The 27,196-nt window shown below is 43.4% G+C and overlaps 1 protein-coding gene across 5 annotated transcripts; it reads right to left on the bottom strand.

Annotated features, from left to right (window-relative positions):
* Nucleotides 1–1,230: 1,230 nt before the first annotated feature.
* Nucleotides 1,231–25,442, bottom strand: otud7b (OTU deubiquitinase 7B). Of its 5 annotated transcripts, none has more exons than XM_053487897.1 (12): nt 25,212–25,442; nt 12,938–13,135; nt 11,028–11,201; nt 8,527–8,763; nt 8,327–8,428; nt 8,083–8,210; nt 7,789–7,895; nt 7,536–7,663; nt 4,920–5,069; nt 4,448–4,562; nt 3,806–3,890; nt 1,231–3,672 (listed from the first exon to the last, which is right to left on the bottom strand). In XM_053487897.1, the coding sequence occupies exons 2-12, from the start codon at nt 13,020–13,022 to the stop codon at nt 2,263–2,265; spliced, it is 2,721 nt and encodes a 906-aa protein (XP_053343872.1). In that variant the 5' UTR covers nt 13,023–13,135; nt 25,212–25,442; the 3' UTR covers nt 1,231–2,262. The 5 variants fall into 5 exon arrangements, with proteins under 5 accessions (XP_053343872.1, XP_053343874.1, XP_053343873.1 ...); XM_053487899.1 differs by having other exon boundaries at nt 3,812–3,890; XM_053487898.1 differs by having other exon boundaries at nt 8,527–8,760.
* Between the last annotated feature and the right edge of the window lie 1,754 nt (nt 25,443–27,196).

Raw genomic sequence — 27,196 nt, 5'->3', positions numbered from 1 at the left:
AAAAAAACCTTGTAATCAGATAATACTCGTACACACATGATGTACACGTGTGTAATCTATTACCAGAAAGTAACGGGCTTGAAGAAAGAATAAATATATGACTTAATGAATAAAACACACTCTTAGATGCTATAAGGACAAACATTACTGTTGTTCTATGCTGATGAATGGATTTGTTTTTATATCCTGGATGAAAGTCAGTGCATCCCTCGTTAGCTGTTAATTATTCTGATATTTCGCCACACTGTTATTATTATTATTATTACACCCTGTCCTCGGTTATTATCGATTAGTGATACTGTTGGTCTTTGCTCATTCGTGTAACAAACCAAAATACTGAAGGACTATACAACTGCGCCCTCCACTGGACAAGTCAGTGAACGACGTTAAAGGAACAAACACCCTGTACCTCAGCTCACACTCACAGTGCACAAACATACGCCCGGGTGCCAGTTTAAGGGGTTGCACACAGAAAAAAAACAAAAAAAAAACATGACGACTGATATACAGCGTGTCTCTCAGTTTTTGGTCAAGTGAACATTGAATTATTGCGTTCCTCATAGCGCTGCAGGAGAAGATTTCCACAACTTCAGCGGCGCGGAAGCGTAGTTCGTAGATCAAAACCAGTGTACTAAGAGTGTGTTGGGTTTTGCAGTACAACAGACAATGTTACACACTGTACGATACAGGGGATCATACCGAGGAACCATAGTACAGTCTTTACACTCGTTCGTTAGGCCTGAAACGAATTGGTTACGAGAACTTGGTGTAGTGCGAAAAAATAACGGCAGTCTCGTGTTCTGTATTGACTACAGCATTCGGCTTGAACTCGACACCTTTTTAAATAACGGAAGGTGTTTTTTTTTTCGTTTAAATGTTTGAAATTAATCTGTACCTTGTGAACAGGCACAATGTTTTTTAAATAATTTACTAGTTAGCTGTGTATTGTCGCATTTTAGTATATTACTAGCTTTTTTTTTACTTTAACTTTTACTTACATGTAAATTCTTTTAAATATGTTGTTTGAAATGATAATGAACAATATAAACACAATCATTTAATCCAAGAAACAAACAATGCATGGGTGTTGGCGCTATCCCGGAGTGAGTTGGAATGAGATAGGAAAGGCAACTGGAAAACGGCACGGTCGAGCCAAATTCGAGCTGATCTTCTTCCAAGAAGTCTGACGGTAAACATAACAGTCTGGTGTCATCATCATCATCATCATCATCATCATCATCATCATCAGAGCAAAGAAAACCCACGCAATGTCAGGATATGAGAAAAGTGCTTGACTTTGTGCAGAAAAAACGTCCACTGACCCATCTGTTACTAATCGGGGAGAAAAAAAAAGCGCACATCTTACTATTTCTACTCGAAAAAATTCCCCAAAACCTTTTAGTATTTTAGAACATTTTTTTAGAAGGTTATAACATCTGAAGATTTCAGCAGACGATTACAGCAGGATGAAGATTAAAGACTCTAGTGTCTTTAAGTAATATAAATTAATACGGCATCTTAGACAAAGTATCTTGTTGACTTGGACACTTGGTGTTGACCGCGCTCCGTACCTGCTAGATTCGCTCTTCACCTAAAACGAGTAAGACCTTAAAGTGTCTTAAAAAAAAAAAAAAAAAAAAAAAGTGTTGCCCCATGATTTGTAGATACCACACAAGCAAAGGGTCAAAGAAAGAATCCTGTTAGGACATGGCTTTGGGGTGGAGCTTAAACATTGGGTTATTTGGGTTACAAAAAAAGAAGAAAAAAAAAAGATCATATGACAAAATGAGTCTTTGTTATTAAATTTCTTGCCAACATGCCTCGAAGAGTCACTGAAAGTCCTGTAAATGTCAAGCTGTACAAGTGTGCATCTTCCGGTTGTGCTTCATGTCATATATGTTTTGCAGGTAATGTCTTCATGCGACGCAGGACACGTCGGTGCCACCCCGGACCGGAAAAACAACCCTGCCTCGACACCCTCGTCACAATCGAGAAGCGTTGCAATGGCAACATAGCGAGAAAGAACGGCAACGACGCTGCCGATGACAAATCTACCGCCTAAAATCCACTGCAAAAGTAACGGGGGTAAGGACTCCCGACTCTGCACCCATCCTGTCAGTGTCGACTAAGTGTAGCCCCCCCCCCTCCCTCACACCGGCAAGGCCTGCTCAAATTCTGTAGCAAGATCCTGCGTGAGACCTGCTGGGTCTCATGTGGAGAAGAAGACGGCACTATGGGGTACCAGTTGAATACTGTGCCAGTTTAGAACCTGTGCATGGCCGTGTCAGTTTCTCTTCTCTTCAGCTCCTCCCTGTAGCAGTATGAGCAGTAGTTGCAGGTTTCCGGGTGTCCGTAATAGTTACAGCTCGGTGTTCGGCATCGGCTCGACTGCAGGTTCGCCAGTCCACCGGCGCTGCCCAGGGAATAGTGCCTGACCGGGGGAGGGCCACCTCGGCTGTCCAGTCCCGGCAGTAAGCCGTTGGCATACGTGCCGCTAACCGTCTCACTGCGGAAGTCAGGCAAATCCTGCTGATGTGTGTAGGAGGGCGAGAAGCAGGGAGCCGCGCAGGCAGGGGCGGGTGGGTGATAATGAGCGTGAGCATGGACAGGGCCTTGGCTTAAGGGGCAACTCCGGGGCAGAGTGGCGTAAGACGGGAGGCCTGGGTAGGTGGAGGATGACCCGCCGGCTAGTTGGCGCCGGGCGTCCATGTAGCCGGGAATGTGAAGGTGCTGGGGGAGGGGCGTAGGGGAGTGTTCGAGGAAGGTGGATCTGGGAATGGGCACGACTCCTGTATAAAGCGGTGGCGTAAAAGACTGCGATTTGAGGGTGTTATAATGGGGATGTGGCGCTTCCGTCACATCCTCCTTTCCGTCAAAGCCGCGGAAACCAGGCTCCGATGGCTCCTTCTTGGGCTGGGCTCCGTTGATCACTGCTTTGCGCTCAGCCTCCCGTTTCTGCTCCTGCTCCGCACGAAAACGTTCCTCGGCATCCACCAGGTAGCGTTGAATCATCTCTTCTTGGTAGGGCTGTCGGTCGCTGGTAGTCAGAAGGCCAGCAAAGATGTAGCGCCTTTCGCCCTGCATAGCTGCTCGCAGGATGCTCAGACTCGCCTTTACGTCAGCGCTGTACTTGTACGAGTCACCTTCAGAAGAGCTATTCCCATTCTGCGAGGACGGAGAACCCTTGCCCGAGTCCTCAGACCCGGGCTGAGCAGATGGAGAGCCGTCTTTGCCGTCCTTGCTGTCTTTTCGTCCTCTGAGAGACCCTTTTTTCTTCTCCACACCTTCGGGTTTGCCTGAACCACCTGTTCCGGCTTTTCCTGTCATCAGACCTCCTACGTTCTTCTTCAGCTTGCTGCCCAAACTCTTTCCGAAGCTGCCGAGCTTGTTGGCCACTGAGTCGGCCCTCTTTTTGTCTTTATCCTTGTCCTTTTCTTTGTCCTTCTTGTTCTTCTCTTTGCCCATCGTTCCAGTTGAGCCACTGCTGGACGAACTCGAGGAGCTGGACGATTTACCTGCCGTCCCGCTGCTGCTTCCTGTTGCGCTGCTGTCACCATTCCCGTTAGAGCTGCTGCTTACAGACTCTTTGTCGGACTCACCAGAGTCAGGGGGCGTGCGTGCATCCTCGCCGGCCGAGGCAGTCGGAGACTCGGGCTGGGCCAGAGGTGCTTGCTGTAGGGGGCAAGAACAACCAAGTCACATAAAATGAGGTGGTGATTTAATGATCAAAAATACTTAGTTCACTTATCCGGTGAACAAAAATGACTTCGGCTGAGTGTAATATCGTGTCATGTAAGTGGCTCACCTGTACCTCACACGGCAGAGGAAGCCACGTTACGTTCATGTAGGTGTGTAGTAGGTGGAGCTTCGCCTCCAAAGACAGTGTTACACTTAAAAAATTAAATAAAAATCTCAGAGCAGAAAACATATACAGTAGATTTAATAAATAACTAATATTAAGTAATATAATCAATAAAAAAACCTATGACAGTTCCGGCTATGGTTCAACTGCATTCAATTTTCTAGCAAGCAATTAAATATAATCTCTGTTAGTGACCATGCTAAAGTGTTGCAGACCCGGTGTGTGTACGCGCTAGTCCCTGAATTTAATTCCGCCAATCCTGAATCTATAAAGCATCTTATGATAGATATTTAAAAAGAGATTCCTGTTCATCAGACTTTTGCTAATGTCATAAACATTGATCTGGCAACGAAACTCCAGTGCTATAGAACTGTATTTACTACACACAAACAGCCTCACACAAACACCTCCAATTTATATATTTAATGTCATTTGGCATTTAGTTGGTTTGCCTTAAAGTCTTGAGTGCTGATATGGGAACAGTTCACGGGGTGAATGCTGAGATGTTATCATGTGATGGAGATAAAGCGGGAGACAATTCAAAAATCACAAGTGAAAAACTATAACGCGAAGTGAAGCCGGTACCTGGCGAGCATCACGTTGTCCACGTCATCTTTACCCCACTCCCAGTCCTTGCCTGGGTCCACGGCGAAGTGCACGGGAAGCATTTTATAGTCCGAGTCAGTCAGAGGAATCACCACTGCAGGGGAGCGGATGTTTAAATCAATACAACATCTTTAAGTGCACTCACCTCATGGCTCGCATTTACAAAGTTACAGTGTTTCAGATCGCAGTTTTATTAACTCTAATACATTTAATTATTTCAAACAAAGATGTCCATCTAGCTTTATAGCCGCTGAATAACGGATAATGCCTTGTCTCTAGACTTCATTAAAAACACAGGCACTGCTGAATCGCTTCCCTTTCGCCGCCCACGGCAGAGCTGCTCTGACTGAACACCGTATTGTGTGTTGGGATGATATTCGTCATCTTTTTTTTGGGGGGAGGCATAGTATGGTGATTAACAGTTACTCAGTCAGTTATAAAATAAGCTAACCTTGCTCTTTGGAGCCGTCCTTCTGCTCCATGGAAACCAGAGCGGAGAAATGCGCCTGGTCGTAGGCCAGGACCAGCGGCGAGCGGTGACACTTGTGAGCCTGGACCTCCAGGGGGAGATAAATCCCACCGAAGGGGATCGGAGCGAAGGCTGGAACACACGTTAAAGGCAAATTTACAGTAAGCAGCTGGATTTTAGTTCATGGCTGTTTTGTTTTGTTTATTGGTTAGTTTGCTTTTCTAATTTGTTTGTAAGTTGTTTTTTATTGACTTATTGTGATGGTTGGCTTACAGGAAGCATTGTCGATTGGTTGGTCGGTTTGTTATTTTTTGTTGGTTTGTTTGTTTATTTGCCAGATGGTCAGTTTGTGTTTTTGCTGTTTGAGTCATTGTTTGATGTCTTTACCTCTTGGTTGGATATATATTTTGTTGCTTGGATGGTTCGGATGGTCTGTGCTTTTAGTGGTTAGTCGTTTGGTTTCTTTTTTTATTTGTTGGTTTATTTACTGCTTGCATTGCTAGTTTTTTTTTTTTGGTTGGTGTTTGTCTTTGTGCCTGAGTTTCTTTCTTGGCTTTTGTTTTTGTGTCCTACTTGGTGTATTTCTTTGTTGCTTTATGTCCTATATGCAGAAGTGAGCAAAGTGAACAAATCCTATACCTGAGTAAAAGTCCTCCGTGTACCTGAGTAAAAGTACAGAAGTAGTCACCTTCAAATTTACTTAAGCATCACATGTACAGGGCTTGTATTTGCTAACTATAATAAAAAAAATAAATAAATAAATCCCTGCTTACGGATTGTGAACGTGAGCTGGTCGCGCTTTTGATTTCAAACACCTGATACATTATTCGCCGTGTCTCAAGGGAAAGGAAAGTCTTACAATTATGCTTGATGTGAAATTTCGGCTTTAAATATTACAAACCACTGTGGTTATGTAACACAACACCAGGCAGAAATGGTAGACCAGGCAGTTTTGTAAAAGTATGTACAGTGGAACCTCAGATTGAGAGAAACGCTGTTTGCGAGTACCCTGTATCATGTATGATACGTTAGATGAGGCTTCCACATGATGGTCTGCCGGCTAATACTCAAACTCTACTCCTCTTCAGAACACCGGTAAGCCAGTTTTGTGACCCATTCCTCATCACTGAAATGTGCTTTTCTGAGAGAAAGTTTTGCAGCGGCTCTTGTAATGGCGTGCAAGATGTAACCGAGAGAATAATCCGGTCATTTTTTTTAAATAAAAGGTTTTTTAAAATACAATATCGTTCAGACTCAGATACAATGAAACCTCGGATTACGAGTAACACGGTTTGCGAGTGTTCAGCAAGATGAGCAATTTTAAGAGTACCGAGTATCATGTATAATATATGCGCTTCTTGTTTTGTGATCACAACTGAGCCAACAGTTTTTCTTTCTCTTGTGCTGTGGAATTGTGGGTAATCGTCTCCCCTGCTGGGTCTTAGTCTGGGTCTCATTGTTCTCTCACTGGTATAATCAATATCCGTGCATGCGTGTACTGTTTACTATGACACTGTGACCACGTGTCTGTGCGAAAACATCTTTTATTTTGTGTTTGTAAGTGTGTGTACTGTTTCTTATAACATACGTGTATTTGACACCGTGCCAGGTCACACACTCTCTTGCCTTCATTGTGTGTGTGTGTGAAGCACCCCATCTCTGCTACACACACACACACACTCTGCTCTACACAGAAACACTGGTCTGTCGCGATTCTTTTCAAAAGTAAAGTGCAGGTTCATTTGTTTGTTTTACTTTACAGCAGTTATTACGTTATTAAGCGCTCACACGAGCATCATTAGCGATGTTCCTTGCTAAGTTTTTCTTTCCGTTATGTGTGTTTATGTGAAATTCACATTTAAAAAAATCCATTTTCTCCCTCAGCCTCTCTCATGTGTGCGCGCGTGCGTAATTTGACGCTGTGCCGGTTCACATACTCTCTCGGGACACGTGGGGCTTTACACACACACACACACACATACACACACACACACACACACACATACACACACACACACACATCACGGAAATAAACGCAAACACTAACCTGTCAGGATTTATTTTTACTTTTTTTTTTTTTTAAATGCAGGTTTTTTTTTTTACTTTATATTTTGTGTTAATTAGTTTTATGTACTCATTTTTTTAAGCTGTGGAATGAATAATTTGAGTTTTCATTATTTCTTATGGGAAAATTAAATTTGGTTTACGAGTGTTTTGGAATACGAGTCCGCTTCCGGGAAACAAATTATGCTAGTAATCCAAGGTTCCACTGTAATACATGAAACAGAAATAATGAATTATTTATTGTGCGGCCCAGTACTACTTGCTCCACGGACCGGTACCGGTCCGCGGCCCGGGGGTTGGGGACCACGGTCCTATATGATGTTGTTCTTTGTTAGTTTGTGTTTTTGCCCACCAATTGGCTTGTTGCTTGTGTTCAGAATGATTTAAAATGCAACGTATAATAGGGATTATTGCAGTATCTTAGAGTGTGTGTGTGTGTGTGTGTGTGTGTGTGTGTGTGTGTGTGTGCGTGTGTGTGCGTGTGTGTGCGTGTGTGTGCGTGCGTGTGCGTGCGTGTGTGTGTGAAACTCCTACCCTCTCCTCCCGAGTCTCTCAGCATGGTGTCAGCCACCACTACTATCGGCCTGCGGAGCACATGAGCCAGTGCGAACACGTGGAACTCCTCCAAACTCTCGTACACCGGCTCCTCCTGCGACTCTGCGCTGCTCGACGCAAACACACACACACACACACAAAACAGGAAGTCATTTTCAGATTCTTTATCTTGTGACGTGTGACGGTGGGGGACAGACAGATCGTTAAACGGAGGTGTTGAAGGAGAACGAACCCGTTGGTGCCGTTGGTGCTGTAGTGTATCCTGGGTTCACTGGAGGCCAACTTCAACAGCTCGTTCCACTCCTTCTGCCACTCCTCCTCGGTGTACACCAGCCCAGACTGCAGATAAACACAGAGAGAGAGAGAGAGAGAGAGAGACACGACAGCAGTCAGCCTAGATTCTTTTGCTGGCTGTTTATCACGGCTGACTCACAGCTTTGCGCAACATCATGACGCTGCAGTTAGATCCTGGAGTCAGCAGGCTGCGCCGTTCTCACTCAAGCCTCACACAAACACTTACACACACCTCTTTGTTCTGCATGGTCTGCTGCCACCTCCACCTGCGCTTCAGCGCCTCTCTCTCCTGCCCGTGGTCCATCAGGGCGTACAGAGACTTCCGCAGCATCAGGTCTCGATCATGGAAGCCCCACATGCCTGCACATCGTCATGTTCAAACAACAACACGTTAACTGCAGTGTATATTATCACATATTAACACGTGACAACACCTTCAGAATGGAGATTTCTTTTTAATCAGCGCACACACTAACCCAGAGAGGCGGCGTGAAGAAGGCAGTTTCCATCTCCGCTGGTCGCCAGAGGCAACAGACTCTGACATCCCGACCCCAGCTTCGTCCACCAATTGAGTCGACCTGCACGCGTCCACAACATGTCGGACGTTGCACTTTAGACTCACTTGAAATATCCCTGCTAAGTCTAAGAGAGTTTTTTTTTTCTTTTCCACACTCACCCGCATGCTCGAGGGCCACCATCATGGACTGCTCGATCAGGTCGCGCTCGATGAAGCCGCGGAAATCGTCGCGGTACACGGTGAGGTCCGGGAGCTGGAATGTGCAGACCGGGGTGTCCAGGAGCATCTCGGGGCCGATGCCGCTACCTCCGACGGTGGACACGTGCGAGCGAGCCAAAGACACAATGGTGGAACTGGCGTGCGAGATCCCTCGGGATAGACGCTTCTCATTGGCTGCTGGGAGACACAGAATCACATTCATTTATTTTTAAATAATCAGGGAAAAAATAAACAAACCCACACGTCATACTGTTTATGCGCGACACAGAGGACTTATTAGAGCCCGTAGCACTACTTTACATCATCTCTGGTAATTGCGGCGGCGCTTTATTCCTTCTTTACATTCACAGATCAGATTCAATCAACTTTCACGAAGGTTGTTCTGTAGATCAATAACTAGATGACGCATCTGGTTCCTGTACAGTAGCTGCACGGCATTCTGGGACACTGATTCCAGCTAAATATCTACTGAACATGAAAGACGCTTTTTTGTTAGGAGCTAATCTGTTATTACTTATTAAAGACGTTGTTAAAACATCCGATTAGCTTTTACAAAAGAGACTGTAGTAAGTCATGATATGAATAAAGTTTTGTTTTCAGAACGACATCATTACAGGTTTGCTTTTCTTTCCAGAAAGCTAGAAAATTACTGCTGTGACAAGACCCGCCTCCGGAAATCACAACCTCACCACCTGATTGGATGGAAAATTTTTATAAAATAATTAATATTAATTAAAAAGATCACACGTTTTAAAAACATTACCAAGTCATTTTTTAAGCTTTTGTGTGCTGATTTGTAAGACTCCAGTCGGCCCGTTGTCTCCAAACTCTCTAAGCAAATTTCTCTCGAACCCATTTATTACACACACTTAACGAAAACATTAAAAACTTTTTGGTTTCTTTATAATCCTACAGATAAACTATTTACACATTTTCATCACAATTATTTGCCAAGTTTGTTTAGAAATAATAATTACAGCGGATGACAGAGATACGCGCTGCTAAGTTAAATGTTAAACTCTTGTATTTGAAGTAAGTTTGTAGTGTTTAAATGCGCTTATTTAGTAAGAAAAAAAGCTATAATGTATAAATGTATATATATGTATATATAATGTATAAAGCTATAATGTAACCCTAACCCAGGGGTAGCTCAGTGGTTAAGGCATTGGACTACGGTTCGGAAGATCCCAGGTTCAAATCCCACAACCACCAAGTTGCCACTGTTGGGCCCTTGAGCGCGGCCCTTAACCTTCAACTGCTCAGATGTGTAATGAGATAAAAATGTAAGTCGCTCTGGATAAGATCGTCTGCCAAGTGACTAAATGTAAAAGTAATGTTATAAGTAACGTGATGTATTTAATAAATCATTAAACCTTTTTAAAATTGTAATGAAACTGGTGTGAAAATTTAACATTGAATCCGGACATTTATTTTAATTGAATCTGCACCTAAGAATCATCTTGATACTGTATCAGGTGGTGAGTGCTGATTCCCTGCCCTGATATTTAGGGTCCAAGCACTAAGATTAGGATTAGATTTAGTGGAATATTTTCATTGGGCCTTTTGGAGGTCAATTAGCGCACAGGCCCAAATCTGCTGCCTTTAGGATGCCTGAGAGTTTGAACAAATTTGCTCAAACTTTATGTGACATCATACTGAGCGGCGCCATAGTGAGTGACGTCATAGTGAGTGACGTCATAGTGTGATGCTTGTTTTCCAGCACTTGGGGCTTTTTGAAGGTCTTGACATAAAATTCCCCATTCTAAAATCGAGTCATAATGGTATTGGTACTTCCTCTTTAAATGCGTGTTAACATTGCTTTGTGTTTGGTCCCGATCATCGTTGCATGCGACTATATATATTTAAAAATATATATTTTTAAATTATTTATCTTTTATAAATACTAAATATTAATTATCTTTACAGATAACACAATCCCAAACTGTAAGGAGAATTCTTTTTATTAATTTCTTATGTAAAAATGTTGATAACTTAAACTTAAACATAATTACTGAGATTTTTTTTGTATAAAAGGTTTTTTATGATAAATCAGGGGTTGTGTTTGTTTGTAATTTTTATAATTGGGTGTATTTTATTTGTTTAAACCCAAGAAAAAAATCTGAGAATTTTCCATTACTGAAGATTAATTAGAATTAATTTCCCGTATAATTGTTTTAAAAGTTTAATATAATAATATATATAAAGACCAAAAACGCAGAAAATGGTCTTAGACTCCTGTTAATCCACAGTGTCTGTTTTATTTAAGCTCCTACACCAACATCCCTGCCCTGGTATTTGCAACCGATCGACGCTCTTTTTGATGTCATTACGCTACACCCCAGGCTCCTCCCCCTCACACACCAGCATGCGTTTCTGATTCTCTGTTTATAAACCGACGTAAATCTCAGGAGGTGTGAGGTCCGAGTGCAGCGCGGCTTCACCTTGGACCACGTCGTCCTGCCGGTGCAGTAGGGGCCGTCCCACCCTCGTCATGTCTTTGTGATCCGTCAGTGTCTGCTGCCTGTCCTGTGGATACGAGTAGGACAGACTCCCAGCATGCACCTGCCTCAGCTGCTCGAAATCGCTCAGGGCGGCCGTCAGGTCCCAGTTCTTACCTGAGGAGGTGTGAGAACAGAACCGGTGAGCGGGAAAGAAAATAATAAAAATGTCCCGTTGGGAATGGATGGACATCCTGTCGCTTCTGTGTGGGCAAAATATTTTTAAACACATGCTTATCGGTGAGCGGCGTTGCCTAGCAACACCAGTGTACGTTCAGTTCACACGACTTATTTATTTATTTTAATGATGAGTCAGAGAGCTTATCTAAACTTCTCTCAGAAAATCAGGGAGTCTTGGTGTGACTGTCAAGCTGATCTACAGCTCCTTGTGTGATTTTAATTTTTCCCCCAAAAAAGATAAGAGCACTTGATTTCAGGCTGTGACACGTCAGAGAGAGAGAGAAATAGAGAGAGTGTGAGTTAAACGATTCACACACAGACACCGAATACTTCAAAGCTCATCTTAATGCATTTATTAACAAAGATTTATTTATTTTTTATATATGTTGAAACATTGTAGGATGATAGTGATGATACCATTCTCACGATTCTTTGGGTCAGACCAATGAGTTCTACAGATACCATTGTTTTTTTCCATACAAATTTTCTTAAACCGAACTTAACATGTTTCTCAGAATAGTTCAGAGCGCAAAGAAACGTGACCAAACAGGAAGTCAGAGAATGTCTTACTGATGGTGGGATCTAATCCCAGCAAAGATTCATACAAGATTGTTACAAAATGTTTGGTCTAAATAAACCGTCAGGTGGTGGTATATATTTTTACAAATTAGTTTGTTCTTTCTCCTGGTTGCTGGATAAAACATCACCGGTGTACAGAATCATGAGTCCAAGCCAACGATCCTGAAAACTGACACCAGCAAGGAAGATCCAAATCAGTTACTCTGTTTCTATGTCCACTCCAAATCCTCACAGGGCCTCAAGTTAAAATGCTGAACTTTACAACAGGAATAAACTTATTTACATCCAGGTCCAAAAAAATTAATAAAAACATTTTGGTGCCCATGGCTAGACTTGCACAGGGGGTGAATTCTTATGCAACTCATTAGATAAAATTACATTAAGCCACAAAGTTATGCATAATTAGCCTCATGGTTAATTTGAGTGACGGCTCCACTGCAGTCGTCAAACTGCTTCGTATCACGTTCGCTAACCAGCGAACTAGCTTCAACTTACCATGAGAAATGTAGGAGTCGACACAGGATGGTGTGTGTAGAGTTCAATCAAATGTATAAGCATACCAGATTTTGTTAGCCATCATAGCATTTTATCTAAGCTAAAGCTAAGCTAAATCTAGCTTGTGGGTGGTAACTGAGTTAAATAGGCATACTCCAAACAACAGCCAGGCTCTGTTAGCTCCGCCCGTTTGTCCATTTATTGATTAACCTGGTTGAGGGCGGAGTCAGTTCCAAATAAAATGATGACGAACAGATCTCCGCCAGTTGAGCCCCGAAACCGTTCTAATGCTAGAGTGTTTACTCTGCACTTTTTATACAGTCTACGGTCCGACCGGAAGAAAACGCATTACACATTTTGTGTGTGTGTGAGAGAGGGACGAACTCGTCCATGTGAGAGCGACGTTGCTGGACAGGAAGTGAGGTTGTTTCTCAGCAACACTTTTAAATATGAGCACACATACGTTAAGTGACATCATGTCATATCCACAAACAGGTTCAGAGTTCATTTAAAATAAATAAATAAATAAAAAAACAGGAAGTGAGGCAATCTCTGGAAGACATTCATAAGTGCCAAGACATCACCAGATAATGTCTTACCTTCCAGTAGGTCTCTGGCCAGTCCGGGTTCGGCTCCAGTAGAGCGGACAAAGTCGGACAGGACTGCGTCCATATCCAGGGTCATGTGATCATGAAGCAACGGCGCTGCAGGGGGACATCGGGGGGCAGCGGAAACGACCCGGAGAGAGAAAAACTCTCCTACGGCCCTCGATCACGACTACAGTTACAGCAACACGGCTAGAGAGAGAGAGAGAGAGACAGAGAGACAGAGAGAGATTAGTGAAAAGAACAAACAAGAAAATGTCATCAATATAATCATATTTTAAATAAATATCGAAAGCAAGACTTGTGCGAGTGTGAAAAGGGAAGTGAGGTGTGTGTGTTGTTGGACCTTTTATTATTTACAAAGGGTGCCAATAGTTTTGGAGCTGATGACACAACGTTTTTTGCTCCATCGTATCCTGTAAGAGCTGCGTTCTCGCTGTAAGGTCACACGGCTCGATGTTTAATCGTTAACGCGGTGACTTTGCGGATCGATACGAGCTCTGACGGAGCGCTTGCTAAATCAATCGTCTCCTCGGGCACCGGGGATAAACCCGAATGCAAACAGACAGACAGACAGACAGAGAGAGAGAGAGAGAGAGGCAGAGAGACTATGGCGTCGGGTTACACCCCGGAGTGACGGCGTCGTTTATGAGATCAGGGAGGTTCGCATGCTGGTCCCACCCGGGCTCGTTAGTGCTTTTTAATCGCAGCGCAGGCCGACGAGTCCTGACTCATAACGCGTCATCTGAGATTGGGGAGAAGAGTGCAGCAGGCTTGAGTGTGAGGCGATTAGAGAAAAAAAGGAAAAAAGAAAAAAAAGAGGACAGGAATAAAACACAATAAGGGGCTTTTGAGAGAGAAAGGGAACATTTTTAGGCGGTGACTTCAGAGGGAGAGAAAAGTGTAGCTGCTGCCAGATCAGTGCCAGTGCTTCTGTGTGTGTCTGTGTGTGTGTGTGTGTGTGTGTAAGAGAGAGAGAGAGAGAGACACACACACCCTGCTCTGAATCAGTCCTGTGGGTGGAATGAGGAGGATGAATGAACACGGGTGTTGGTCTGTTGGTCGAGGATAACGGACGAAAAAAGAAAAGTCTGATTTGCATGAAACCGGTTTTATTAAGTGATTAAGAGGAGTGGAAAGGACGAATTATTGAAAACTAAAAAAAAAAAAAGTAAAGAATAAAAGTAGCAAAGATATTAACTTTATGCAAAATTTGCCCTTCAAATCTGACACTGTCGCTTTAAAATGTACAGAAAAACTGAGAAATATTTAATCCAGACATCTGTTTTTTTTCTCCATAATGGCTGGTGTGTGTGTGTGTGTGTGTGTGTGTGTGTGTATTCGGTGCTTATGTAAAATAGATCAACACACTGATTTAAACAGCAACTATTAAAATAAATCGATGCAGCAACCAGAAATAATTGATCGTTAATGAAACATTGAGGAGGTGTTTAAAAAATTTGGAATTTTTTGCTCCAGGAATAAAAACGTGATGAACTCGAAAAGTTTAAGCCGCGAGTGCTGCTGTGTCCTTTCTAACGTGTCTGTGCGGTGGGGCTTTGTGGTAGAGATAAGGATGAGAGCAGGGTTAGAGGGGAAAATACAAAACAAACAACAAATACAAACTAATGTTAGAGAGGGGATTTTTTTTTTTTTTTTATCTTCCCCAAAAATGTGATCTTTCACTGTGTGAGCTAAACGTTAGTGTCTTAACGATAATCTCTTGGATTCAGAGTCTCTGAATCGATCCATTGTAAAATAGCCTTAAAAGAACACGTCGTTTTTTTCCTGCGCCTCCGTCGTTACCTCTTGTCTCTGTTCACCGAGTCTGAGATACGCGACACGGTGTTATTAGCGTTAACGATGCTGATTAGCGGACGCGCAGGCTAAGTAAAGACGGATCTTTAAGCGAGCAGCCGTCCCTGTACTTTAGCGCTGTGCTAATGAGGCCAGCTGGTAGCGGCTGCCAAACCGCGCACACACACACACACACACAGAAAGTGCCAGGCCAGGACTTGTCGACTCATTCTCAACACGGCACTTAGTCACCCGATGGAAGCTGCATCTGTCATTTCATCCCGTCAGGAGGTCCGACCCGCCCAACACTACCCATCCCCCCCCCCGTCCCACTGGTGCCTTGACGTTCCTCGCCCTAACGTCTACATCCTCCGATACAGCAGGTGGTAGTATGCGTGTAAAGTAAAACACACCGATCCCAAGCTGAGATATGAGGGACGTGACGAGGACGAGGCTTAAGGACACTGGATGCGCCTTAAGGTCAAGACATTCCAACCAATTGGATTCGTATTTCATGTCCTTCGGTGCGTTTCTGGGCAGGTAGTAAGCGCGCACACACACACGTTTATATAGAACTGTATACACAAACAGACACACCGTTCGAAACTGGGCCGAGCTCTAATACGGGCCAGTGGAGCCGAAGAGAGCCCCCAGGGGCCCGGGACCTGCCGTCCAGCAGCACCGGGCCGCTCCACATCCGTTTGCTTACTGCCTCCCTCTTAAAGGGGACGAGCTCACACGTCTCAGACGGAAAGCTTGCTGATTAACCACCCCTGTGATCAGAGAGACAAACACACGGCCAAGATCGATCTTCTTGTGAAAAGCTGCCACACGGCGCCAATACTTTTAAGCGCATTTGGAGTTTTTCCGTAGCGACAAAGAACAAACATCGCTCGGCTTGCGTTTTTATATGATGCGCTATAGAAGCCCGTGTCCCGGGGAAATGTACTCGAGCAGGTATTATGGTCACATGTTACAGAAGAAAAACAAAAACAAACAAGATAATAATAATAATAATAATAATAATATACTTAGAATGATTTGACACACACACTCTGCTACCTTCTTCGAATGCCTGAAGCACTTTAAGTAGGTCAGCATATCTCACACACACACACGCACAAACACACACACCCACACCCCCGTATACACTATATACCCAGTGATCAGCCATAACAATAAAATTGCACACTAACAGAGTTTCAGTTCCCCCTGCGTCACCAAAAACAGCTCTGACCCTTTGAAACCGAGACTACACTAGACCCCTGAAGGTGTGATGTGTCGTCTCGGGGAATGATCTGTTCTGTCCAGGGATTAGTTCATCTGTTTCCAGTCTTCGTGTTTCCCCCGAGTTTGTTGTCACGTGACGGCACCATAATCTCAAGCTGTGATGGACGAGCTACTCAAACCCGTGCTAACTGTAGTAGACTAAAGACTCAGGTTATTAATGAATTATTCATTTATTTTTCTTATAAATTTACTATATATTTTTGTCTTGTTTGTTGCGTGATCAATGATTTGTAGGGGAGTTATTTACATTTTGCAAAAATAAACGAAAAAAAATGATTTGCTGAATGAAACTCAAAGATCAGAGACGGTAAAATCCAAACTTCCCATCACTACCCTAAAGGTGTGTGTGTGTGTGTGTGTGTGTGTGTGTGTATATATATATATATATATATATGTATGCGCTATCTGGCACTAAGCCCAGGTGTGAAAAAAAACAAAAACATAATCCATCAAACCTGCTTCTAGCACATCAGCTTTGAAAACCGAGTGTTCACTTGCTGCCTGATACCCATCGTCACATCCCGCCCGGTGACGGGCGTCGATTTAAAGAGATAATCAACAGCACTCTTACCGTCACACACACCTGTCAGTCATTTATAATGCTACGTCTGATCTGTGCATATATACACACACCATTTAAAAACTCTGTGTGTGTGTGCATGTGTGTGTTGAGTTTCAGTCATGAGGGCATTTGAAAAAAAACCTTCGCGAGACTTTATTAGCGGGAGCGTGAAGAGGGAAAACCCCAGCTAATTCGAGACGAGGCCGTGAGTAATGTCTGACTGGAACAGGATCAGGAGCAGAGCGAGGTCTGAGACACAACACGCCGTCCGCTTAAAGTGGCACCTTGACATTGTCTCTCTCTCTCTCTCCTAGACACAAACGTAATGCACGTCCAAGTAGTGTAACTTTTAAAGAGATATCGGACATCAAATAAAAAATAGAGTTGCAAGCACGATGAGCGGGTCCAAGCACCTAGCGCCATCGCCACCTGGGAACACCACACTGTGATCTGTCTTACATCCGCGTCTAAAAATCCCCCTTGCCTTTGATGCAGTTTTGTAGCTGAGCGTGAAGACCGAGACGTCTGATTGGTCCTGAGGCCTAATTTGATAATAAAGAGAGTCAGATCTTTTCCTCTGTTTTTTTTTTTAACCGTGAGGTCTCGGAGTAAAATTTTTCACTATGTGGGTAAAAAAATTAGGATGAACAGAATTCCACATCACCCCGATGACCCAGTCTCTCTGTGATCTTCGGTTAAGCTCTTTATGAGCATCGTGCAAAGTTCAAAAAATCCTCGTCAACATCCTGAAATAGCCTGAGACTAAAAATACCGACGTGTGAGGCAAAGTCTAAAAAAGGGAGAAGAGAAGAGAGAGGAACAGACAGAGCTGCGGGCGGATTTACACCGGCCGCTCGGCGTTCGGGGATTTATATTAATAAGCGCGACAGAACAGTAATGCGTCTCCATCAGGAGATCCTGAACATGGTGTCCGTCACGTCTCCACATCAGCCGGGTCACGTCCGGCGAGGCTCTCCTCTGTCTCTCTTCAAACTTTCCACAAAAACAGACCTGTGACGAGGTTAAAAAAGTGAAGCGAGAGGCAACTGGAACCAACAGGAACCGCGCATATGTGTGTGTGTGTGTGTGTGTGTGTGTGTGTGTGTGTGTGTGACTCTAAACATGGCCTGCTGTGTTATTACAGTGAGAGTGGTGTTTGCTTTGCGGTGGTGACCTGCATGTCACGGCGTTACAGCCAAACAAAACCCCGAGCTGAACGCAGTAGAGACACAGGACGGTTCACTCCATATGGACTGGACGTCCCCTGCGCTCCCCACACACCAGGCTGTCAACAGGAACTGAGTCATGTCTGTCCGCCTCTCTGTCTGTCTGTCTGTCTAACTGGGTGGATGCGCATGTGTTTCTCTATCCATCAGCCACTCTTTGTCCCTCCATGTCACCTCATACTGTACATATATTAATGTTTGTCTTTTTACGTCACCCGGCGTCCTGTCTGCATTTTTACAACTGTCACAATACAGAGACAGACAGACAGAGAGAGAGAGAGACAGCGAGACATTTGTAGAGCTGCAGATATAAAGACAGAGATGGATGGAGAAATGCTTTCAGAGAGAAACCGTATACAACTGTCTCTGTCCTTCTAACTGCGCCTCTCCAACCATCCATCTATTATTATTATTATTAACTTTAAACACTTTCTCTCTGAATGGACTTCTTCCTCTGTTTCTTTGTCTCATGGTCCGTCTGTGTTTATCTCCGTCACTCTCTCTTTCCCAATCACTCTCTCTCTCTCTCTCAGATAGTCTGTCTGTCTCTCTCTCGCTCGCTGTCTCCATTAGTCGGTTGTTCCCCCTCTCTCTCTCTCTCCGTCTCTTGCTGCACGATTAACAGCTGATTTATTGCATTTTTTTTGTGCCAAAACTCTGGTACACACTTTGGAGTCTGAGAAAAATTTCAGAAATAAATACACAGGAACATATTTGCATGTACATTACATATTGTATGTGTAAACATCCACATACACAAACTTTCTCTCTCTCCCTCTCTCTCTCGAACCCTGTTTAGAGCCCCGCGCCTCCTCACCTCTGTAATCCTTGCGAGTCCTCTGCGTGTGGTGTGTGTGTGCTGTGACGTGTGGGACATTGTTGAGTTTACAGCAGCTTTTTATCAGCGTGACTAACCGCAGGACCGGGGTCGTGTCCTCAGCAGCTCCGCCCACACGCTAGCAAAACAAACACACGCGCACTGGATTGGAGTCACTCATTAACACCGACAGTTCGTTCTCCTTTACATTCATCCTCCAGCACTCCCTCTCTCTCTCTTACACACACACGACTCTGGATCGGAGCAAAACTCATTCTTTTGGTTCGTCTTCAACTCGGACAGAAGCACAAAAGCATTCTTTCTGTTCTCTTCACAGTTTCTTGAATCAGACTTATGATTAAAAAAAAATACAGAAGAAAAATAAAATGAAAAAAAAATAATAATAAAGATAAAGCAGTGTTTTCTTGAGTATCCTTGGGCGGGGACACCCAAGTATGTTTGCGCTCCCTTATTTAAAAAATCTGCCGTCCACAATCGATTATCTAGTAGTGGATTACCAGTTCCCTTTTGTCATACCAGAATAAACAGGTACATTTTTATATTATATATTTATATATACACACACACACACACACACATGTATGATATACATTATATTAATATAATATAATAATATTAACATATTATCACATCATATATCTAAATCAGATCTCTAGTTTTTTTTTTTATCATACTTTTAAAATTATTTATTTTCTATGGAGGTGCCCACTAAATGACCCATTATTACAGTTTTTTTTTTTTTTTTTTTTACATATTCAAGACATGATGAACATTTCCGTATTCTACATATCGAACTATATACAGTAAACGCACACTATACTGCCAAAAGTATTCGCTCGCCTGCCTTCACATGCATATGAACTTGAGTTACTCCGATTCTTAATCCATAGGGTTTAATATTATGTTGGCCCCGCCCCCTTTATGCTATAACAGCTTAAACTCTTCTGTGAAGGCTTTCCACAAGGTTTAGGAGCGTGTTTGTGTCTGTTCTTCCAGAAGCACCTCTGTGAGGTCAGACACTGACGTTGGACTTGTAGGCCTGGCAAATTCATCCCAAAGGTGATCTATCGGGTTGAGGTCAGGACGCCAGTCCAGTTCTTTCACACCAAAATCGCTCATGGACGTTGCTTTGTGCACCATTACGTAGTCATGTTGGAACGGGAAGGGGCCGTCCTGAAACTGTTCCCAAAACGTTGCGAGCATGAAATTGTCCAAAATGTCCCAAAAGCATTAAGATTTCCTTTCACTGGAAGTAAGAGGCCGAGCCCAACTCCTGAGAAACAACCTCACACCAGTTCCAACAAGCCTTCGCGTCAGTTGAAGCTGTTACAGCTGCAAAGGGGGCGGGGCCAACATTACATTACACCCTATGGATAAAGAATTAGATGTTACCCAGGTTCATATGCATGTGAAGGCAGGCGAGCAGTATAGTGTGTATATTGCAGTGTCAGTTTTTTCCAATATTGAGCCGCCCTAGCTCAATGTTTTTTGTTTCATCATACAAGCACATCCTGTAAGTCACACCGCTAAAGACGGGACAGGAAAAAAAAGTTTGTGACGAGTCGATTGTGGCTTAAAAGTGAGGACAAGAACGCCAGAAAGTTGGAATGTACAGAAGTTGAAGCATCTGTATTGGAATCTGCGCGAATGCTTCCTCGCTCGGTTTACGTAACTGGTGACATTTAATGAGACTTTCGCTTCCTTGTTGCCTCCCTTCAGGTAAAACACACTCAGTTTAATTACTACAAACACCACCAGCAGGAGAAATATTTCTTTTCTTCGTAAAACAAAAACAGAAAGCCGGCTGCGTGAGAGTCACGAGTAGAGGGAGTCTCCGCTTTACCACGTACAGGATCGATCTGGAGACCCTTTAACAATACGCGAGTGTGAGCAGCGACTGTGCATGCTGGGTAAACTAGCGCAGGACTCGGGTTTCTGGAGCTCTCCCTCTCTCGGAGTTCGAGCGCGAGACTTTCACTGGCGTCACATCCCTCTGGCCGAGGTCCAGCTCGCCTTATTAACCGGCGTCTGAGCAGCGAGGAGGTGCTGAGATCAGACACTTGTCATCACTTTTCAGCATTCGGGGAGAAAAAAAAAAAAAAAAAAAAGAGTAGCGAGATGGAGAGAGAAAGAGAGAACAAGGGAAGAAGAAAAGTGAGAGAAAGATTGACAGAGAGGGAAAGGAAATGAGGGAGAGGAACAGAGAGTGACAGTGTGTGACACAATGAGACAAAGAAAGAGAAAGAGCGTTTGGGATGTGAGAGAAGAGAAAAAGAGACAAGAAGTTGAGGCGAGGGGGAAAGGGAGACTGAAAGACGGGAACAGAGACTGTTTTATTTGAGTGTGGACTACAAAAACCACAGCGTATCAGACTGGGTTTGTGTGTGTCAGTTCATCTGAAGCTGCATCACTGTCAGAGCTGCTATAAGAAAAAACTAATCAACAACTTCTGACCAATCGGAATGCAGCGCTCATGCTGAGCAGGTCACCCTGCCCTTAGTGAGGGACAACCTAATACAGGCGGCACGTTGAGTGTGTGCAGTGTGATGAACAAACACAGCGGTCTGACTGCAGAGAGAGAGAGAGAGAGAGAGATTAAGGAGCTGTGCCTTGAGTGGGTCAATTGGTTCACTCTCACATACACTCTCACTCACACACGCACTCACGCACAAGGTGGATGAGTGGAGGTCCTGCTGGGACTAAAGTGTGTGTAAGGAGTGTTAGGGAAGTGTTTAGTCAGAGCAGCCAAAATGTGCGATTCTCTGACTCAAGCTGACTCAAATTCAGAAGAGTATAACGTCAGTGACCGATAGTGTCTTCAATGTCTCTTTAACTATCGCTGATTTAGATCCGGGGTCCTCACTTTTCTTTCTGACTCTCGCTGCTCCAGGCTGGGGGACTACACAGTCTCCTCGACTCTCTCTACCTTAGATACAGATCATGGATCAAATTCAGGGTTTACACTGCCTCTGACTCTCACTGTCTTAAATCCAGGGTCTTCACTGTCTTTTTGACTCTCCCTGTCTTAAATCCAGGGTCTTCACTGTCTCTCTGACTCTCCCTGTCTTAAATTCAGGGTCTTCACTGTCTCTCTGACTCTCCCTGCTTCAAATCCAGGGTCTTCACTGTCCTGCTGACTCTCGCTGCCTCTGGGCCAGGGTCTCATCCAGTATTTATCAGGATGGTGTATTGTAGAACAGACGACTCCTAAGGGAATTTGTTGGCTTGGGTTCGAGCCGTCGCTCTGTAAGCGATATGGGGTCGCACTTACTCAGCAGCTGTTCACAGGAACTGGAGGAGATGGAGCACCAAGTTACACTTTAATACCCGCTCAACGCATGGACGAGAGAGACAGAACGAGAGAGAGAGAGACAGAGAGAGCCACGCTGAATCAGTTGTAAGTAAGACAAAGAGAGAGAAACAGGGAGACACAGAAAGAGAGGGACACACAGAGAAAGAGAGTCTTGCTGAATCAGCTTGGAGTCTGCTACCACTGACAGAAAGAGTGAGAGAGGAAGAAAAAGAGAGAGAAGTAAATAAACAGAAACGGAGACAAGAGAGAAATAGGAGCAGAATGAGAGAAAAATATTGAGAGACAGAAAGAGAGAAAATGTTTTTCCTTTGTCTGTACTTAATAATAATAATAATAATAATATATTTTACAGAAGAAGAAGAAATATTCTACCGAAGAGTAAAAGATGCAGAGACACCAGAAGAGAGACAGTAAAAGAGAGATACAGAGAGAGGGAGAGGGAAATACTGGAGCTTCTCAGAGACATCATTAGCGAGTCAGTGATTGATGTAATCAGACGCATTAACAACGTTTCCTCAGGGTCACATGACCGAGCACTACCCTTAACAGGAAGTAGATCTGACACGACCCTCTCTCTTTATCTTACCCTCACAAACCATCAACCTACATGAAATACTAAAAACCTCTTCTTCAGGATCATCAACACAAACCATATCTTTTGCCCAAATCCTCCTCATCACTCTTCCTCCTCAATCTGGGGCATGACTCCCGAACTCTGCCTCCTTCACCAGGCCGAAGTGCAGCTCGAACCCAAACCAGGGCTGGATATCAGCTGCGAAGTGTTTCCATCAAAAACACACGGGGGGAAACATCGAGGCCGTGCATGCCTTAAAAAGGAAAATAAAAACCTCGCTCTTGTTTGCTTGCCCTACTTTCATGCTCAGGGTTTGGCTGGACGAGCTGAACAAGAGGCGAACAAAAGCGCCTGTAAATGAAGAGCTGAATAATTCAGGGGTCCGGTGTAACCCAACTCGATGCGGCAAAAGGTAATCCCAAAGTGTTTCCACGAGCACTCGTACCTGGCCTGCTGGCTTGGGGTGAGGAATGTACCACAACACACATGCACACACACGCACACACACAGGCCAGGGAAAAGTACAGGTGTTAGGTTGCAAGGAATAAAAAAAATAAATTTATAACGAGTTGTGTATGATTACACCGTGTGTGTGTGTGTGTGTGTGTGTGTAGCTTGGTCGCTGAACTCATGGCACAGATCATAAGATCACCATGAGTCACAGAGTATGAGCTCAACTTAACTACCCCAGCTATAGCACATTTTACCACCTACAAATTTTTCCCCTAAATGTCACACCGGCGTAGGATCAGGCGCTCAGATCAGTTACTTTACCGACTTTTATCCGATTTGTCCCGATGCAAACCTGTGACCCTGACGGCGGTACCAACCGTCAAACCTTTTACAGAACATGCGCAAAACATCAACAGCACAATTGCGGCTTATCCTGGATTACAACAGTCAATTCCAGAAAAACCCAGTTCCTACCCGCCGTTGACGATAAGAAATAATGATCTGATCATCTTTAATGTAATCAGTGATAATGGACACATGTACATGTCTGTGCGTCTTTCTTTACAGCAGAACTCTCTGTCTAACTTACAAAGAAATCACATTCTGTAAAGTTGAGTATTTTACGCTTTGTCTACGCTAAGTTGTACTTCTTCTGTTGTCACTCAAATACACTCCCCGTTCGGTAATCGGAAAAAAAAAGTGAATCACAGATGAGAAATGGAAAAGGTAGATCGGATAAAGAAGTTTTGTCTTAAAATTCGCTTATACCACTTCAGCACTTTTATTTCAACAAAAATAAAAATATTCAGTTTAGCTTTTCTAATTAATATCTATTGGTGCGGGTGTTTGTTTACAATGAGCAAGTAGCGCATTAGTATCTTATTTTAAAGCAGATTATTAAATCTGGAGTATATTATAACTGTTCATACCATCATTTTTTCTCAACATTTAGATTTCACTCATAGTGCAAGTTAAATTTCAGGCAGGTATCTAAGTGCTGCAGTTTTGCATGATGCTGTGACACAATCCGTCATAACTTCACTCAACTTTTTGATTTTAGTGCATAACACTGCGCTCTCAGTTCAGGTATTTTACGCGTCCTCACCTCGGACTGCTGCAAACTTGTTTGCTATAACTGGCCGGTCAGTCTCTAGTGTTTTACTTCGTAGTGATGCTTCACATTACTGCTTAACACCATGTATTTAGAACATGCAGTGTTAGACAAACTGGTTTTAAACGTCCTGCAGGAAGAATAAACATACATTGATCTCGCAAAAAAAATCGTTAAAGGTTAAATATTCATAGGCTCCTTTTTTTGGAGTGAGTCGTGCTGTGTCGTTTGTGTTTCTTGAGGATTTTGCTTGTATGTGCACTACTCTCGTTTCTGTGCCTTCCACAGACTCTTGTGTATTTACTGTAAAATACCAAGTCGACTGGTTTTGTATAGCCACGCCCACCTCGAGGGGTAAAGTATTATATGGGGGGGGGGGTCAAGTCACAGCAGATGCTGTGACACAGTATGGCACATAACTTCTCATGACTTTTTGACATTTTAATTACAGCACAGGTTTAACTTCAGGCAGGTATCCAAGTACTGCAAAAGTTTCATTCAATTCTGTCCAGACAGTTTTGAGTGATGCTGTGACAAGGTCTGACTGAACAGACACATGGACAATTTCTGATCCTCCAATGTATAAAAGATAAGCATATCATTGAAAGAGCGAGTTCTGACCAAAGTACAGACAAAACTTTCTTTTATTAATATAAATATCGCGATATATCGTGTAATATCGCAATATACTGTTGACTACAAATTATCTTCTGCTTTAACCCCGAAGTTTCCTCACCTAGCTGTTCTAACGGTTGATATAGTACAGCCTGAGATTTGTGTGGAATGTTCTAGAATGTTCTCGCGCGCTGTAAGTTTGCAGAATGAACCGTTGGTCAGATTAACCGGTCAGTCAGAATGGACGGGATTAGCTAGCACCGAGCTAGCAAAGAGAAGAACAACTTGTGCTAAGTTCTTGAGTTATCAAACACAACGAATTTTTACTTTACCTTTACAAGCTGTCCTGTTCAGTACGTTATATTTTATCTAAAACAGGGTCGACTGGTTTGACTCAGAGTTAGACTCAGCTAGCCGGTCAGTCTCTAACGTTTTTAGCTGCGATGCTAATCGAGCTAGCCTAGCCTCCTCCGTTGTCTGTTGCTTTACCTTCAGCTCGGCCTCGCAGCACAAATCTCCTCCTCACCGTCCCATCCCAGGGCTCGTTCTCGCTCTCCTCCTCTCTCAGTTTCTCAGTCTCTTTTCTCAAAATCCGCACTGAAACTGGCTCCTTCTCCGCGGCGTTAATCCCGAAGCCCGCAGCTCAGTCCTGACGCTCCGCTTTAAACTCCATTCCGACTCCCACAACAACAACAATGTCAACCGAGGCACTATACACAATCCGCCCCATCTCTGAGAAACTCCAGCGTCCCGGCTCAGCCAATCACAACTCGAGGTTCGTCAGACGGACACACGGTGAGACCAATCAAAGCAGGCGTATGACAGTCGACGCGCCCCGTGATTGGCTGGTCGTCTGCCTAAAAAGGGCGGGGTTTGGAATTTAATAAACCTATGGCTTTTCTTTGTGAGTGAGTTTTTTTTCTTTTGGGGACCAACTTAGTCATGACGTCATGCGCGAGGACGCGAAGGAGGAGGGGGAGTTTAAGAATTTGATGTTAAAATCAAAGATTTAAACAAACAAACAAACAAACAAATAAATAAACAAATTCAGAATGAGATGAACACTAGCCTGAAGTTGCTCCCTTTAGTTAGCATTCACCTCAGTTTTGTATAAAATTTTGTCTGTCTTTTAAAATCAACCTTATGTACTAATGTACAGTATATAAATATAGAAAAGACAAGATATCATGAAAATTATTAAGATATAAAAGTTTCAACATATGAGGTATTAAAAGAGTCAGCCAAAAATGTATACACATTTCAGGAAAAGAAAAATAGTATGGTTTATATTATGTTCTTTTCCTGAAGTGTGTATACATTTTTATGTTTGAGTAAAATTCAGTATTGGCAGTCTGGCCCCTGGGGATAAATTCTCGATGCAAAATGACAAGAATGTTGAAAAAGACGATAAGCATGCATCTGGCTGAGCTGCGGACCTGCCTCGCCTTTTTCATTGGTGGAGGTGACGGGCTCTTCCACTACAAAGACTGTTGCTTCATCTCAGGGTCACACTCGTACACCAAAGTTTCGCCAAATTTCGGTAATGATCCTCAACATGAAGGACAGATCACCCACAGTACGCTAACAAAGTTCTCCGCAGACTACGACGCAATGTTCCTTCTGCTCCTGGATCAGCAGCCAGGGGTGCATGTTCAAATCACATGTGAGGATCGTCTGGACTGTTCCGTATGACACCAACAACGGCAGCAGTTTTGTGGATTGTTCTTCGAACTCCATCATACACAAGTTGCTAAATGATTTAGACATGTTGAGCTCTTTAAAGGCTTCTCAGAACACCTTGAACTATTCATTACAGCATAGCTGTAAACTAAACAAATCATGTCATGTCTCTGTGGCAGATTTGCTTAGTTTCACATTCACTCTTTATTTTAACTTACTGTCCAGAATGGCCAGAATAGCGCCAGTTGCACAGCTCCTGATGTACAAAGGATGATGTTTTTCAGCACACTGACTTATGAAGGTCGGTGCTCCCTGTGCAGCCGTGTGCTGGCATGTTAGAAAACTAGTTTCCAAACCTTTTGATACCACCTCGTATAAGAAATATAAGCGAACATTTTTGAAAGTTTGTTCTTCCTGTCACTGTTAGCACCCACAATGTGAGTGACCTTCAACACCATCTTAGCAACTACTTATGACCAACGTACTCCAGCCTACATAACCAGCATCTATTCATACAAAAGTTTGTGCACCCCTAACCATCATATTCATTTGCATGTCTGTCTTTCTCTATCTTGTTTGGTCAAAAGAAGTGCCGCTGTTTGCTAGCTAACAGTTCTCTGATGTCAAAACTGTGCATTAATTAAAACAACAGGACAGGATTTCAAGACAAGCACTTAAAAAACCAGGAACAGAAATAGATTGAAATTAAGGTTTTCTACCTCTATATCCAAGGTACAAACATGGAAAAACAAAAAAACAAAACAGAAAACCTAAGCTCTTGTGCCCCTTTGCAT

Source organism: Clarias gariepinus, chromosome 26, assembly GCF_024256425.1.
Source record: "Clarias gariepinus isolate MV-2021 ecotype Netherlands chromosome 26, CGAR_prim_01v2, whole genome shotgun sequence".
NCBI lineage: Eukaryota > Metazoa > Chordata > Actinopteri > Siluriformes > Clariidae > Clarias > Clarias gariepinus.
This window is presented reverse-complemented; position numbering and strand designations above follow the sequence as displayed.

What these genes read in the sequence shown, in the direction of transcription:
- otud7b (XM_053487897.1), bottom strand. Translation starts at nt 13,022, where the DNA reads ATGACCCTGGATATGGACGCAGTCCTGTCCGACTTTGTCCGCTCTACT. An exon ending in TCTTCACGCCGCCTCTCTGG is followed by an intron (nt 8,211 to 8,326) that starts GTTAGTGTGTGC and finishes GACGATGTGCAG; the next exon opens with GCATGTGGGGCTTCCATGAT. An exon ending in GGACGGCTCCAAAGAGCAAG is followed by an intron (nt 4,563 to 4,919) that starts GTTAGCTTATTT and finishes GCTCCCCTGCAG; the next exon opens with TGGTGATTCCTCTGACTGAC.